Raw genomic sequence first — 17,185 nt, 5'->3', positions numbered from 1 at the left:
AGCAGAGCTCAGAACCACGTTCAGCCCTAAATGCAGAGCTCTAACCACCACAGGATCCAAGTTTTATCTGCAACAGGAATTAATGAGAACGTGGCAAACCGAGGTGTGCAAGAGGAAGTAATTTCCTAGTACTGATCATCATATCCAAATCARTGTTTCCCTCCTGAGTTTCACATCCTGCGCAAAGTTCCTCCCCGCTGGTCTCTCCTTCACCCATCTCTGCCCCAGCCACTGCTCCAGCCTTCGCCATACTCATGTGGCTGGAGGCACCCCAGGCACAAYCCAGAAAATTCCTCTCCTCTTTCAGGAGGGTTTTACCCCAGTTTTTAAAATCATCTTTTCCCCATTTCCACTTTGACCACAGGATGCAGTAGAAAGACATTTGAGAACCAATGCCTGTTTACACACATGTAGCTGGGGAGCAGCCTTAACTCTTAGAGTCAGGGGCTTCCACACAGCAGCAAAAAAGCCCACGCACCCTTTGCCCGCAGACAATTAATGGATGGTCAACGTCTTCTCTTGCCAGGGAGGAGCAGTAATCTCAGCTGGGGATGACGGGAAGCAAACGTGGCCAGGTCCAGCAAGAGACTGATTAGWTCTGCACATCTAATCCTAGACTCTTACCAAAGAAGTGAGAATGATTCCCCCGTGACAGCACAAGCAGTGCTAGGCTGTATATAAATCACATACAGCAATGCATAAGTGCACACTGAGCTATATATAAATATATATATATATATATGTATGTATATAAAAAAATGCACATCAAAATAACACCAAGGAATATGGATGCCAAAGTAGGGATAAAATTAGCTTATTAGAGAAGTGGCAAAATCTTATAAGATCATGGAAAAAAAAACTATTTTGAACTGTAATGATCATGTTTCAAAAATAGTGGCTATTCTTGGCTTGGAGCCCCACATACTGCTACAGACTATGATCAAGTCAGATCTCACGAGAGAACAATCAGGCAGAATGTCCATGGGAGATATCCCAGGAAAAAACAAGGATTTGATGTATTAGGGTTCTGCAACAAACGATTATCTTTACATTGCACTATGTACTAGCACGGTGTCAAAAACAGTGTTCTGCTGAAGAACTATTTTCTTAAAATCACATGGCCCTGACATGGCAAAAATCAGTAAAACTCCCTTTAGGGCTCTTCAGAATGGATTTTCAGAATCCATTCTTTTATCACTAATTCTAACTTTAACTAGATAAAAAGCAATGTTGGCAGGGAATGTCAGGATTTCATCCCTGAGACTTAACCCAGATAAAGCAAAAATGTCAATAATGTCAAAGGCATATAAACTAGGCTAAAATAATACTTTAGTTAGCTCAGTTACTTCATAAAAATCAACTTAAGGTGCAAGATGAAGTTGCAACCAAAAGAAAATGGGTTTGAGGGTTTTCAACACTTGCAATCTGCAGCTTTGATAATGTGCTCAAGGACACACACGTGTACACGTGTCCCGGCACTGGAAAGCATTTAAGAACTCTTCTAGAAAGGTGATGCTAATAAATATGAGCTAGTGCTAATCACTAATAAAACATCAAAACAGATTATATTCATGATAATAACRTATTAAACAATAATTAATCAAATATAAATTGCAATAATTATATTAAGCAATAATAAATGCAAAACACCTTAAAGTCAGAACCACCACACCCAAAAACTTTTAACACATACAAACAAGGAAAGGACCAAACAGGCACATTTGAAGAGGCAGGCACTGCCCATGCTTCACAACCATCAGGACTTTTATTGTAAAACTTCAGGTTAAAATTCTCCCAGCATTTTCGGAAGAGAACGATATGCCTGATATACAAACACAGCCCCGAGTGTAATTTTGCCAGTTCACTTTACAGCAGTAYGTTTTCATAACTTTCCCATCCTTTTTGCTGCCATTTTCCTGGCTTATTCAGTTGCTGGCACAAAGGATAAATTACACATACACAGTAATTCAATCCCTCACTCCTCCAGCAGAGCTCAACTGGCAGCTTGAAGCGAGGTGCTGACCTTGGTTATCTTACCCTCTTTTTTTCCCTCTCCCATAAGAAACTACGACAAAAACCTCAAGTGAAATTGTCCTAATCTCTCCTGGAGACTTCAGTTTCAATCCGACTTGGGTGCTATTTGAAGCTTCATGAAAGGAACCTATTGAGTAAAAAGGTTTGTGGTGGTATGCTGCAGTAAAATTGCTTTCAAAGCCTTAACTCATCAGTTCATCAGGAGAAACTCAAGTGCCTTCATTAATCCTTGGCAGGCTGGTGTTTYGAAGAGGCTGCCCGCCGCAATGATCGGCGCTGCCGGCAATCCCAAGGGCAGTCACTCACCCATGGCGGCAGCCAAGCAACGTCGCAGAAATCTGCAATATTTATCCTCTGTTCCAGGAAAACAGGGAATTGTTAATTCTCATTTTACATACAAGCAACTGAGACATGAAGAAATAAAAGGTCTCTTCCTAACCTTAGCTGTCTAAAAGTTAGGTGTTTAACTTAGCCCAGCTGTCTAGAAACCTTCTCTGGTCAATGGAGAAACAGGCTGCTAGAAAGTGTAATTTGTTCTTTTCAGTGAATGTAAGTGAAGCTTAGCTTAAAAAAAAAAAAAAAAAGTCTTTTAGATTTATCACCTAACTTCACTTGAACTTTGTCCACAGTCATTTAGGAGCAGTTGTTTAGGACCACCAAATGCCATGTTTAACTGGCACAATTATGCTAAGGAAGAGTTTTCAAGCAGATCAGCACTCATGCTGCCCAAGTCCACTTCTGAAAACATTAGGCTGTGTGACCTGCCTGAGGTCACGCATGAAGTTTTGTGGCAACATCGGAAGCGAGGYCCACTTCTCTCACGCTAGGGCTCTTGCCCCCTTTTTGAAGGGGAGAAGATGTGTCTTAAATCATCTTGTGTTTTCAAAAAACACACAGAAATGAATCCCAATATATATCAATATTTTAGCACAACTGTTACAGAAATATGAAAGTTCAGTTTGGTAAGAYAGTCCTTTCTCTCCCCATTGCTTTGACAGATCAACCCAGAATAACCCATAAGGTAAGCAGTTTCCCAGCAAAACGATCTGAAATTTTCCTTTTCTACCATGGTTTCCACCTTGTTCTGTTCAGTCACGTGGCTGGAGAACTAGGGTCAACAGCAGCAGCTTTCTCCAAAGGTAGGCTCTTGGGGAAAGGAGGTACAGCGTTAGCTGCTTATTCAAAATGCCAAACACATGCCCAGGTGTTTGGGAATAACACAAAATAACTGGAATCACCAGCCTGCCCACTCTTTGAAACTATGTCTGGAAAGGAAATCTTTCCAGGAAAAGACCATTTACAAAGTGTTACATATTCAGTAAGACTTAATTAGTTAATCCCCATCACAATGTATACCTGGTGCCTTCCCACAGAAGGGCACAACCCAGTGAACAGGTATTCTTGGTATGTTACTACACCTGGCCAATCTGCAGGAACATCAGCTCTCCCTGTCGTGATCCCAGGGAATGACAAGACAGAAAATAACCATTCATTTACTTCCAATTCAACAGCTCCTGCTGTGCCTACTTGCAGCAATAAACATCACTCACAAAAGTGTAACCCTTTCCTCCACACCTTAGCTCCATCTATTACTTTCAAAAATCTCAAGTCTTCTTGTTTTGGGACTCTAACAGACAAATTCAGGCAGGGAAGCAAATATGCTTGAATAAAAAAAAAAGAAAAAAAAAATACATACAGCTATTTGGCAGTGTTGCTGGTCTCTGTTTCGTCACCTTCGATCCCCACTTCCAAAAACGTATAATGAATCCGAGTGGCTTTGACATTATATTCTTGCCTTCTAGCCACTTCATGTGAACTCCTCAAGTCTCATGCTTCACATGAGCACGCCACTTTCCTGAAGCTGATGCTGATCTGACTGCAGATTGCAATAGCACGAGCACTTACAACTCAGGGTTAAGGTTAAGAAATATTACTCCTTGAGCATTCATGCAAGCAGAATATGCCCTGGTTTTACGTAGCTTTTTCTTGACTTTTCTCCCTCTTTTCTTATCTGCATATCAGTTTTCAATATACAACTTAGTAATTCAGAAAACAAACCTGGTTCTCTGCAGAAGGGTCGAACTTGTTAAGTGATACAATTCCCAAAAGGGATTAATGGAGCCCCCTGCACAGGGTTGCCCAGCCCAAATGAGATACCTCTGTGGGATACCTGAAGACCATTCTCTGCCCACCAGATCTAGCACTCGTTGCCCCACAAATGGCCCCTCAGAGAAGACCTCTCCCTGTCTCACCCCAGCCTCCTACTAAAACCCTTTGACTTCTTTAAAATTCCCATTGCAGTAGAGAGAGCAGGCAAGATAACAGAAGGAAATATCCACAAAATGTGGTTTGGGAGGATCACATGGGACACTGGGAGCAACTTTTCTATTAGCAGGGTGGTGCAGCACTGAAAGGGGTCACCCAACAAGATGGTGGCATCTCCACTACTGCAGGTTTTCAAGACTCGGGCCCCAGCTGATATCATCTAGTGCTAGTGACAGCCCTGTGGGAGGTGGGACTCCCAAGGTCTCTCCCAGCCAACGTTCCCRTGGTTCTTCCAGTGGCCCTGTTGTGCCATACAAAGCCCCTACACTCCTGCTGTTCCCCCATGGCCTCCCTTGCCTCCCATCCCAGTTCCTTACCCACTGCCATTCCCCCCAAAGCTCTTCACCCCCCACTCCTCAGTGGGGKTAATGTCTGGCCGTACAGTCATCAACTCCCTGATGACTCCTTCCCCATTACATGCTCAAGTTTTTGCTAATAAACCCACTGGTGGTGAGTAATACTGGAGAGCTGACAGGAGCACTGGGACAATCCAGGTACAAGTAGATCTGCATTGCCCAGGGACACATAAATATTGCAGTCAGGTCTACGTATGGTCAGAAAGGCAAAGACACRTGTACAAGAGGACACTTAGAGAAGACATACAGCTGATGATATGAACTCCTCTGAGAAGAGCTTTTCAAACACATGATTTAAWCATCCCTACACAAAGTTAACTTTTATAGGAAGCAGTAAGACTGAACAATCCAYTGATGAAAAATCTAAATGAAAGGCCAGAAAATACCTGGCTCCTTCACATCCAGTTTCTTGCCACCTCCAGAAGTAGATTCCACCTTACAATCAGTCACCTGCCTTCCGTTTTCCTTGTGCATAYGCATGATCCATAGGTTTGCTTTCCCCTGGATATCGACACAATAAATAAGTAGGCTATAGTCATTAAGTGGATCAGGTTTAAGATAACAGTACTGTAATTTTCAACTGTCACGTCCAGTCAGAAGACATAGTCAGAAAGCTCGAATGACCATAACATACACAACTGGCATTTCTAAGCTTTTTCTACAYAAGCAATGTGCATCTAGCTCTGCCCATAAATAGTACACAATGCATACACTTCACTACTTCACCTTCTAAATAWTAATAATAAAAAAATGCTGTCAACTAAATATATCAATTCAACTAATTCACCAGTCAGAAAAAAAATCTACATCTGCCATCCTTGCAACCTGCTACTGGACCCCACACACTAATACRCAAGACCCATATGGGCATACAAGCCACACAATTGACAAATGAGACTGTACCAATTTGTACCAATGCYGTGTTCTTTATAACACGGACATTTGCAATCAATGAATGTGGCAACTCGCTGGCTGCCTCAGGTGATGGTGGGAGCCCCTGACGAGGAGCAGCTGAATTTGARGAGGAAAATTCAATGAGCTGAGGGAATATGAGACTGAACATCACCACCATTTATTTTTTCCAGCTTTATAGCAACTGTTTGAGAGGAKGTAATGCCCTGAAACCTTTGATCAAAGGTCTCCCTTTATAGGAGTACATGCTCGCACATGGACAAAACGGCACAGCCCGAGCAGAACAGAACCCGCTAGTCCTTTGCCACCTTCCGATCTAGACACACACGCGCRTTTATAACCCCACACGGTTACTTTAAAAAAAGTTGCAGCACATGAAGCAGGAGACGGTTCAAACGGCTTTTTATCATTACATCCTGCACGCATCAAATGAAATCACAGAGGGCGAGGAGTAACCTACAAAATAAATAAAACAAACATTGGTCAGACATTTGGCTTACGGCGAGGACTGCGGAAGCGTTCACAAAACCCAGGAAAATCAGACTGCTGCACAATAAAACTATCAATGAACTGAGGGAGGACACGCCATGCCACAGGACAGGACGCACAACCACAATGACAGAGTGCAATGCAATAAAAATACAGCAGGGAGAGTAAGAGAGGGAAAGGATTATCATTTGCGGTCCAAGTGTTTGCTGAATAAGCTTGCTGGAAGGGGCACATATGCAGACCAAAAAACAAAACAAAACAAAAAAAACCCCATAAATAACCTTGTTAAAAGCTTGGAGACAGCGGCTGGCAGTAATGCTTGGCTGCAGCAGAATCAGGCAGCACGTGAGTCGTGTTGGCTCGGCTTGCCCCAATCCCCTTCCCATTGCTCCCCATAATGTCACTCACATCCCTGCCACTGTGTTGACCAAGAAGGGTCTAAGGCACATATCGGTTTAGAGCAACGGGAGACCAGTGGGTTATCACAGTTCAGTGAATTACCACTTAGCTGAGCTGTAGTAACCGGTTAGCTTCGTGCAGTGTTACTGCATCAAAAATGAGGCAGAATAGCGCCGAAAATCTCTTTCAGTTAGGTTTAAACAAACTGGTCGCATGTCATATTTGCAACAGCATCCCTCAGCTAACACATAGCAGCTCATTAAGTTCTGGTAATCCAAAAGTATGCCTTTGAGTCCTTAGCCTGCATTTATAAAAGGAGGCTTTAAGCTGCTATGCACACTCCTATGCTAAGGATCAGCATTGATTCAGCTTAACTAGCTCAAAACCTGAAGGGAGCTTCTTTGCTTTATTGCTAGTCATTGCTAGAAAACGGTGCCCAGCCCAAGCCTGAGCACCCAGTTTCCACAGAGACCCAACCCACTGCCACTGCCCATAAAACAGATCTCCCTTTTCTTCAGCAAAGGCCTCACACATATCACCTGGCCTATCTGCAAATGGTCTGGCCTCTGGGCTTAGCACCACTTTTTGCCTCTTTGCAAGATCCTTAGGTTTGAAAGAGTCTTCTTGTCATGTTAGACTCAACTGTCTTTTCTCAGGGCTGCAGGGATGATCAATTTACATCATGCAAATTACTTGGGGTGGAGGTAAACTTATTCAGTGGTAGCAAGGGTATTCAGATGGTTTCTTTCATGTTCTGCAGGTCATTTGCATCCTTATTCTCTGCCTTTAGGGCAATTCCCAGCAGGTCACACTTTATCTGCTGCAAAACAGATAAAAAACCCTCCACCCACCCCAGTTCACACTCCTTCATAATGTTTAGCTTGTGTCCCAGAGACTTGCAAAATCCTACCCACTCGACAATTTCAAACAGGCCACTCATTTTATCTTTCTTAAGAAAAGAAGTGCAGGCAACCGGATCCTGCAGCCTGGCTTGTAAGCTGTCGCAGAAAAAAGTTCAGAAGGAACATCAAGCTGGACTTCAGCATGCAGCAGTGCTGGGGGTATTGGAGATGTCACAGAGGCTGACAAGCCAATCCTCCTGTTTAAACAACACAGGCTGCATTTCAGAATCTCAGATCACATTGCGTCTCCTGTTACCTCCCACCTCAGTAAATGGAAACCAACAAAAGCAGAGGGCCTTGCACAAGATCATTGGTTTGCTGGCCCCATGGCAAACAGAAGCCCAAAGGTCCAATTTCTAACCCCCTCYCTCCAAGCTTTGACCCTCAAAAACATTCTCATTGATGTTTTAGGTGTCAACCCAGCACAAGCRCACTTCCAAAGACGGAGGGAAGAAGGAAAGCTACCTGTAGCGTTGGGTGAACTCAGTCTCAAAAGCACCAGCCAGACTGAGAGCAGCCAAATAAAAATGAAGCTATTTGCCAGGAACAGAATGCGTTGATTCTGCTTAACAACAGATCCTAATCTTGTGCCGATCTTGCTCTTTTTTAACATAACTATCACTACAAATCCAAAGACTCAGTTTATCCCTATTCTCTGGATGCAGAATCAAGGCATGACTTGAGAGTAGAGAGACCAGGGACAGAACAAGCATCAAACCCAGGGGGTACCTGCACCATCTTTCCATTCACATGGCTGCAGTAGAAATTCTGCTATGACTAGTGACAAAGAAAAACTAACAAAGTAAATTGCAAAAGAAACTACTCATGCTCTCTCTCTCTCTAGCTCTCTTTGCCCACTTGAAACCAAACAACAGTGAGGTAGTGCAGCACATCAGATAGGGCAAGGTCCTCAACTTAAGTGACAATCTTAAGGATGAATCACCAACATAAAAACCCTTCTCAACACAGAGCAATGGGCTGCATCTGAGAGCATCCAGGCCATCACCAGGAACAGAAGCATAAAAAAAACCTTCCCTAGTCCCAGCTATTTAGGTGCAACAACTTACACTTCCACATTTTAATCTTTTCTACTCAATGTTTACCCACACTGCATTATGGACTAGCCAGCACATGCTAAGCATTCTGCAAATGCTGCAGAAAAAAAGTTTCTTTCCCAAAACAGCTTACACTGAGGAGGTGAAGTGGAGGAGGCAGCCCAACAAAGGCAGATGGATATCTGGAGGGAATTTCCTGTGCAAGGAAGATGCAGTGAAATGCACAAAAACTCTCAAAGGAGATGCTAATCAGCAAAGCCCTTACATGTAGGACTCATTTCTTCTCATTTTTTGTAGCTGTGGGCTGTTACACCTTAGCCTAATTACTCAGATGTCCTGCAGCTCAGTGCTACGTTTCCACTACAGGTGTCAGTCCTCAGTGGGGTCAGTATAAGATTCACTCCAAACCTACCTGCAGCCAGAAAGCTGCAAGCCACCTTATCCAAAAAGCCAGAGTACAGAACAGCTCCTGCCCTGGTTCATATGAGGTCCCTGAAAAAAAATATTTCCCTTCACAGACTGTAAAAGAAGACTGGGGAGAAAGGTTCAGTTGTAGATAATTATAAAACAGGTCTCTATCTAGAGGAGCGAAATTCCATGCTATAAATTGAAAATACAGCCAGGCAACAACCACCAGCAAGGTCTGGGTGAACCACAGGCATCAGCATGCTCAAGCTAGTCTTCAGCCCTTGTGAGACCCCAAGCATGCCATCAATCTGAAATCCTCCATCATGCCTGTCCCTGAAAAGGCAAAAGGCACAGAACCCCACAACAAAAAGAAAAAAGTCTGAAGGTTCAACGATCTAACCTACAGGGCACAGAAAAGCCCAGGAGGGCTTGTATCTCTGAACCTACTAGTGCTGAAAGCTGTCACCACTCACCTCATTTCCTTGGAAACCCTGGTGGGATCTGAGCTCCCTTCCAGACGCTCCTCCTCTCTCCTTTCTGCAGTCAACCAAGACCTAAACAACGTTACAATAAAAGAAGTGTCAGTAAGCCAAACCTTGCTCCCTCCCTCCAACCAAAAAGCTGCATTTCTTCAATTCTTCAAAATAATGCTGTGCTAATAAGCACTGAAAATCTCCCAGATAAATGAATTTAATTGTGCCATGGCTTTACCTGCCACTCATGGGGAAAAAAAGGGGAGCATGTTGGCTAGCACCCAAAGAGGCAGCACGCTCCTCAGCAGCTCTGAATGGACCAACATCAGCGACAGAGTCCAAAGTGCTACAGGCCATCCAACAGCACATACCTTTAATAACCAAGCAACAGGGCACCAAAAYGAGCGTGACACCTCACTCAGCTGCTGAGGTCCTCCCTAAAATGTTTAGTGTCAGCTATAGAGGAATTCATCAAACATTCCCATGTTTGAATGGGCCTTTATAAATGGAAGCAGCGTGCACGAGCCGTCCAAGAACAGCAGGGAGCCTGTTGGGGTGAAGAGATGCCTTTTGCCACACCGGTGCTACGCTGCTGACATGGTCTGAAGCGCCAGGCTGCAGAGATTCCCCTCCCACCCCCCAAAAAGGAAGAAAAATGAAAGGGGTAAAAAATAAAAGCTTAGTGAAAATAGAGATAGCTAACGGAGATCAAAGATCTGCTTCTCTGAACGAGGAAATGGCCTCTGGGTAGGTGAGCCTGGGGTACGGGAGAGCGGCGGCGGTGCACAGACCTCCAGCTGTCGCACGGCCGCCCAGGACGCTCCGCTGGGGCGGGCTGCGGAGCCGGGAGGGACAGAGGAACCCAGAACTGTGACTCAAATCAGTCCCCACAGGATCCTCGAGCCACGGCTCTTCCTAGTGGTGACCAAGTTCTCACTGAACATTCCCACCCCACAGTACAGCTGTATCTCATGTGAGTGTGAGACGCACACGGACAGATGTCGAGCTGCTGCTCATGGGGCCCGTCCCCATCCTGGGCAGCAGATCTGACAGTCTGTTTTCTCCCACAAACTGCAGCGCTTCCTCCTCTTTTTCTCCGAGGCCATAGGACCCTTTTTTAGGGCTGCCATATATCACACAGCCTCTTTGGTAGCATTAGTTTGAAACAGAGAAGGGTAATGGCACCTTCATTAACATCAAAATAGCCTCCTGGTTTGTACAACCAAATTTGGGAGAGTATGAGAAGCATTCCTGAATAATAGGACCTAGGGGAGAGACATCACTTTCTTATGGTCTTTTGGCCTCATTTAATTCCCTGCCAAGCACTCCATAATTCAAAGTCTCCAGTCCACCTTCAAATCCAGGATGCTGCTCAAAACTGTAATGAACCAGATGCTAACGAACCTGAAGATCTAGTGTGTTAACCTATTCAAGCCAACATTTGAGCTCAGTTATTTTAAGCTAGTGATCTAACTCAGGCTTTCTGAAACAGTGAAATAGCTACAGCTTTCCCTGAAATGAAGATTTCCAGGAGGTGTGTGTGGGGGGGTGGGGGGGGTGAACTCAGGACATCTACTTCAAAGCAGGAAATGAGCTGCTTTACTTTAGGTAACCAACTTTTAAAACACTGTCCTAAAGTGATATACTGCTTTGCCTGCTAACAGCTGGTAACAATCCTTAGCATTCAAATTGATTTGAAAAGTTGTGAATGACAATTTTAGAGTGCAAGATCACATGAACTCCCCAGGAAAGATAGCAAATACCTCCAGCAGAAATGGGGTACTAGCACTAATATCACATACTAAAATCATCCTGATCTGTAACACAGATACCTAAAAATAACCCATGACCACGCTTCACTTTCAAAATCACCGAAGTAAAACTGTATCTAGCTCTTATTGCTAATGGGTGAGGRAAGGAAACACAGGTTAGTGCAATCTTTCTGGGCAATCTTTTTCTACAAACAGTATCAGCACTTGCATCTTCAATTAGCTCCTGTGGAAGTCCAAAGGACTCTGTCTCTGAAAAGCCAAGCCACGAAATGTCTTAGCTTGTTTGTTGCCCATTTCCAAAAAAATAAATTTGTTAGTTCAACTCAGAGTGTGCCAAGTCTGACGGTGTACAAGGTGAGCCAGACATCTTCCCTGGCACGCACATCAAGACATTAAAAGCAGCTTTTGAGGAATCAAGGAGTGAGACTGAACAACCAGCTGCAGCCGTAGCAGTTGAACTATTACTGCTCCCGTGGAACATTTCCCAAACAATTCACATACAACAGAGCTAGGCTTATTCTCAGTAAAAATGGGCATCAAACACTCTGACATCAAGAATGATGATTAAAGACACTGAGTTATGAGGAAAGATTAAAAGAACTAAATATGTCTAACTTGGCTAAGCAATGAGTAAGAAGAGACATGATAAAAGACTCCAGGCATCTGAATGAAGGGAGTGGCATTGAATTAAAGAACTGAATGGTTCAGATGAATAAAATATCTTTCTGAGAAATGGATCCATCATTGATCTCCCAAGAGATAAGGTACAAAGCCTCATTTTTTAGGCATTTAAAACCAGTCRCTAGAACCTACATTTTTTGAGGAGAATTCCACATTGCCCCGAAGGCAGTATGCACAGAACTTTTAATCTCTGACACAGGATGCTATGAACAAAGTGTGCAAYGCCATAAGGAGGCACAATAAACTTCAGAAGGCAAGTGGCAAGTTTTTAATTCCATCTCACTCAAGAAACAGCAATAGGCCTTTTCACTGTAAAATAATAATTTAAAAAACCTTAATCTTGTAACTAAGGCTTTCAGTATCACCTGTAGCACACTGAGCACTTTGCTGGGCACAAGATTTAAAAGTAGGCAGGCACAAACAACCAAAKTGATTTTTGTTCCTCATTTTTCCTTCAGCAGCCCTAATCCGTAACATCTTGTGCAGGAAAGAGGAAAATAACCACCAAGCCATTCAAAACTAACAGGTCTGGGGGGCTGACAAGTAGTCTACTGTTTGTGCAAGTAATTAAATATATGTGGGGTGTCAGATAGCACCATTAGCTACCGCAGAAGYACCGCCACAGCTTAAGAGGGACTGTGGCATTTCTAGAGATTGCAAACTGGGCAGCTATCCCAGGCCTCCATGAGTAGCTGAGGTCTGAGACTAGCAGAGTGAAGTCATCAGCYGCACAAAGGACAAGGAGACAAGTTTCATGATGATGGACCTTGCTGGAGTCATAGTCATAATGTCTCTTTCCTCTCTCCACTGCCCTCAAAAGTCACTGGTGCCATAACATGATGAGGTGACAAAATCTTGGGAAGCATTGAAGCAGCTGGCTCTGCTGAGACTGTACCCCTGGGGGCAGTACTCTGGCACTTAAGGATCTGATAAGCTGTATAAAGATCAGAAGGAAGACATAAGCTCTGAGAAAACATTCTGGGATGAGAACTACATCTGCTGGRCCAAGTTTGCTCCCCAAAGCTGTATATAATGCCTACACACACATATACTTACCTATATCCCAAAGCTATAAAACCAAAATCAGCAGATTTTGTCTAATTTCACACAGACTACGACTATACAAAAGGCCTTATGAGGTTGTGCTGAATATCCCCCCCACYCCAGCATGGTCGGGGAAATGCGTCTGGAGAAAGGACGACCGCGTTACGATAGGCCAGCAGGTCACTGTAAGTCACTGAGTATGATTTACAAAGCTTTACAACATCTCAGATTTGGCTACCTGACAAACACCTTCATCCTCAACAGGCAAAAGTCAAAACACATTTGCTGATGGTGCAATTTCAAATTACAGTTGAGTTCACATAATGGCTGTAAGTCATCAAATAGATGGTTCTGTCACCTGTCCCCCAGCTCCACTGCCTCCTTTGCACTGCTTGTAGGGCTCAGCCAACCTGGTGAGTCAATTCAGAGAAATCACTTCTAAGAGAAAACTAGCCGGGAGGGGGAGCGAATAGTTTTCTTCTAATTAATTCCCTAAACCAGTTCAGTGGGGTTCAAACAAGTACTAGAAATCTTTCCCCTTTTGGCATGAGCTAGATCAGCTGAACTGTRACATGTGACCACAATCCAAGGCAACCTTTGTTTGTAAGACCAAGAGTGGATCTTTTTGATTTATTTTTTTTTCTTTCCCACAGCAAGCTCTTAAGTCTGTACTTGCCTTTCTCCATGGGAACAGGAGATCCACCATTTACTGACCAGTGAGTTTTACTGCAAAGTTAAGACAGGACATACAGGACATTCACATAGAACTTGTGTGCTTGTGTGGGTTTCTTTTTCCTTTTTTTTGAGGGGGGGGTGAGTTTGAAAGTATGCTGAGCATTTTAGCAGGCAGTGAATCTTCCTGCTTTATTCTTGCATGTCTCTTTGGGAGGCTTAAGTACAACATCAGGCTGCCAGATTCATTTTATACACTGAAAATACATTAATTCTACCCAAGTAAGGCCAATATAACAAGACCCATTCAAAGTGGAAGAACTTCTGCACTTACACTTTGAGATGAAAAGGGAGAAATAAAAACATCTAAAGACATCATTATGTCTTCTATCAAACCGTCCTCTTCTTATCTAGAATCAGCTGTTTCCATCACAACAGGGACGTTGATGCCCATGATAAACAGGCTTGGTGGTGTTAGTGYCATAAAGAATTAAAGATGTGTAGGTTGTGTTCAGACAACTACTTCCTTTCCTTTTGAAGTTAATTTAGGGTATTCCTGCTCAGGCCAAACTGCAGTTACACTCYGCTCTCATCACGCATTCAGATGCACATATCTGACAGCCCTTGGGCCCCTCAGCTCCTTCAGCTAGCATGGCAGGAGTGCAAAGTCCCCTCTAGGGCTCACGACCTGCCCTCACACAAACAGGTCTGGGGAGCTGAAGAATGAAACGTAAAAATTTTGACATAGGCAATTCCCACCGTCRGGAACAAGGATAATTTTTTCCCTACTCAGCTAGTTGGTAAGAAACAGTAGTCTCCCATCTGGCTATTGCATAGACAAATTACTCGAAATAACAGTGGCTCAGCACAATCAGTGTATAAAATAAAAAGGAGGGAGGCCTGGAACAGCAGCAGGCAGAGGAGGTCCTGGTACAGCTTCTGGCTCTGGGCAGCTCGGTGCCCAGCATAGCCAGAGGTTGCTCCTGAGCTCCGGCATTTCCACGTAGCCTGTGTGGAAACAGCTTTCAAAACCAGGGCCTGGACACTTAATGACCTATAAAGAAATCCACTTATTGTTACTCTTTTCTGACTTGCAAAAGTGTCAGCAGCGGAACCCTATTCGCACTGCACAGCTACCTGCCTGCCTGGGGAAAAGTTCGTATCTCGGTTTCTCCACCACTGAAAAATGCTGCTGGACCTTCCCTGGGGCACCTGGTGCAAGCCACCACTCCTAGCAGAAAAAGAAACACTAATCCCAGCCAGAACAGCAACTTCTGTATTCCTCTGCTGCTAGAAAAACGTAGCAGGTGCTTTTCGATGCTTAGGCGAGTTGATTGCCAGCACAATCCTGAGAATATGCTGTTCTCCACTAAACGAAGGCTCGAGATACCTTCAGAGCTGCTGGGGAAAGATACGCTAACGTATTCTACATGCGGACAGCAAAGACGCGTGCATAAAACCCAGCTGAATATGCATGTTGGCAGGGAAGCATCTTTTGAGAGATGACAGGGAAATAATAAAAAACAGCAACTGGCAAGGAAGGGCCATTCAACGCCAAGGCAAACCAGGAGATAACCAGCCCCAGCACATCCTCCTCCCCTTCGGTCCTGTGCTGCGTCCCAGAGGGATCCTTCCGTGAAAGCTCAGGGAGGGATGTGTTTTCTAGGAAGAGGCTGAGACCCAGGAATGACAGGTTCTCCGTGGCATTCCCATTTCTCGCRCTGACACATGCGTTTCAGTATCTAAGTCGATCTCCACCCCTGGTCAGCAGAGGCTTTACTGGCAGCAGTCTTTCAGAGGACATTTTCCAAATGCTTATTCAGAGCTTCCCACAGTGATCCCCATTCTCTCACACTACAATAATTGTTATTCTATTTTTGTTTGGGATCTGAAAACACGCCAGGGAGGAACAAGTCCTTTTTGGGTAGCTGCCGGCGGTGATTTGGCGAGGCGAGCCGGGMGGACAGGCACCTTCTTCCACACCGCTGAACAAACAGCAGCGAATCAAAGGGCGATTTCGCAGCGCCGACGACCTCGCCAAGAGCAGCCCGTACGGAGAGCCTGCCGCCACGGCGCCCCAACAGCGTCTGCCTCCAGGCACCGAGACGAGAGGGCGGCTCTGCCCCCAGGAAGCCCGCGGCGGGGCTGCTCCCCGAGCCACGGGGCTACGGACGGGCAGCGCCGGCGCTCGCYCCCGCGCCGGGAGAGCGCCTCTCTCCTCGGCTGCCCCGCGTACGGAGCAGGGACGCGCTCCCTTTTCGCCCAGGTCGAACGAGAAACAGCCCTCGGCGCTGCTCTTCGGAGCCTGGAAAGAGTTACTCGGAGGCTAACAGGATTTCTGCTTTCCCAACGCGGTGGTAGGGGTGAAGAATGCAAGTGACGCAGCAGCGTCCTGGCGGGGAGAAGAGAGGATATAAAAAAAAAAAAAAATAGAGAGGGAAAAAAAAGCAAAGCTCTTTGGATGAGATTCAGGATGACTACACTTTTACTGTAAGTGTTTAGTAACTCCGAGTCACATAACCCTTCTCTGCCCACTTGGGGCCATGACACACAAGTTACAAACTACCAGGAATGTTTCACACACACACACACGCCTGAACCTCATGTCCAAGGGAGGACAACAAAATATAATAAATTAAGTTGTGTTTCCCATTTAAYAGAGACCGATCACTATTTATTTAACAATTTTAAAGTGTTATTTTAGCCTTCCAGGTTTGTGTGTGTTCAGAGGCTGTTTCTGGGATGYGAGCCAAAGTCAATTAAAGCAACTTGGAATCAGGAGAGGGAGGGAAAAGCAAAGAGGAAGAGAAAAGAAAGGCAAGCGGGCAACGATCCCCAGTGCGGGGACAGTGTGAGGTCTCCAAAATCAAAACGGAAGGGTAACTGGCAGCTCCGAGCGGCAGAGTTGAAAGGAGGCGAGTGAAAAATGTGGATGAGGCGGGGAAGAGGCATGCAGAGAGGACTTCCCTCTCCTGCTATCGTAGGCTGGGTGGTTGCACCAGAGCCGGAGGAGTCGGGGTGGCTACAAAGACTGATGCAGCTTCGCACCCGCTGCTTTTGCGGCGCTCTTACCTCGCTCTGAGCGAGCAGAGCCCCTCGCCAAYGCCCGCCTTCTCTCGCAAAGGAGATAAGCAGGTGGAAAACAAAGCAGCAGTAGCCATAAACTCATAAGCTCCCTCAGCGCAACCATCTGTCCGGCTCTTTGATTTTGGGTGACATCCTGTTACTCATCCGCACTTGCGTCAGGTGCTCCTGTGAACCTTTCAAAATGACGCCAGGTAGCAATGTTTGTAAATCAACATCCCCTCCCGCCTTCTTCAGCCTCACCTGCCAGCATGTTCTCTCCACCTCGAGTGCAGTGAGGCATCTCGTTGGCAGCGTTCCTCCTCCTCGCTCGAAGCCAGGCAAGCCAGGACAAATCTCCTGGAAATTTATCCACTTATTCGCAGCACTGCTTTTCTCCCCCACTCCAGATAAAAAGGTAGCTTCTCTGGATCCCACCTAAGCCTTGGTGCATCCAGATCACACTCCTCCCAAGAAGCACTTTAAAACAACACTGAGTGCCTGGCTGATACAAGCTTGGAGCAGAATTAAGGACCTTGAGGGAAGAAACAACTGGACTTTCCCACAGCAGATACTGCGCAGGCAAGGCTCTGAATCCAC

General features: G+C 45.1%; 1 protein-coding gene across 3 annotated transcripts in view; it reads right to left on the bottom strand.

Moving 5' to 3' along the window:
* Positions 1-17,185, bottom strand: part of LOC146602061 (uncharacterized) — a 165,309-nt gene that overhangs the window by 80,804 nt on the left and 67,320 nt on the right. For 2 of the 3 annotated variants that reach the window (XR_014897365.1, XM_085317335.1), the window contains one exon: positions 9,354-9,434. Coding sequence is in view for 2 of the 3 variants with exons in the window: in XM_085317335.1 (XP_085173461.1) it covers positions 9,354-9,434 (81 nt within the window). In the remaining variant the exon portion in view is untranslated. Of the gene's footprint in view, positions 1-6,045; positions 6,084-9,353; positions 9,435-17,185 lie in introns of those variants that run through there. The other variant, XM_085317426.1, reaches the window with a different exon arrangement.

The sequence above is a fragment of the Rhea americana genome, unplaced genomic scaffold (genome assembly GCF_003343005.1).
Source record: "Rhea americana isolate MKP2758 unplaced genomic scaffold, rheAme1 scaffold_0, whole genome shotgun sequence".
Classification (NCBI taxonomy): Eukaryota; Metazoa; Chordata; class Aves; order Rheiformes; family Rheidae; genus Rhea; species Rhea americana.
This window is presented reverse-complemented; position numbering and strand designations above follow the sequence as displayed.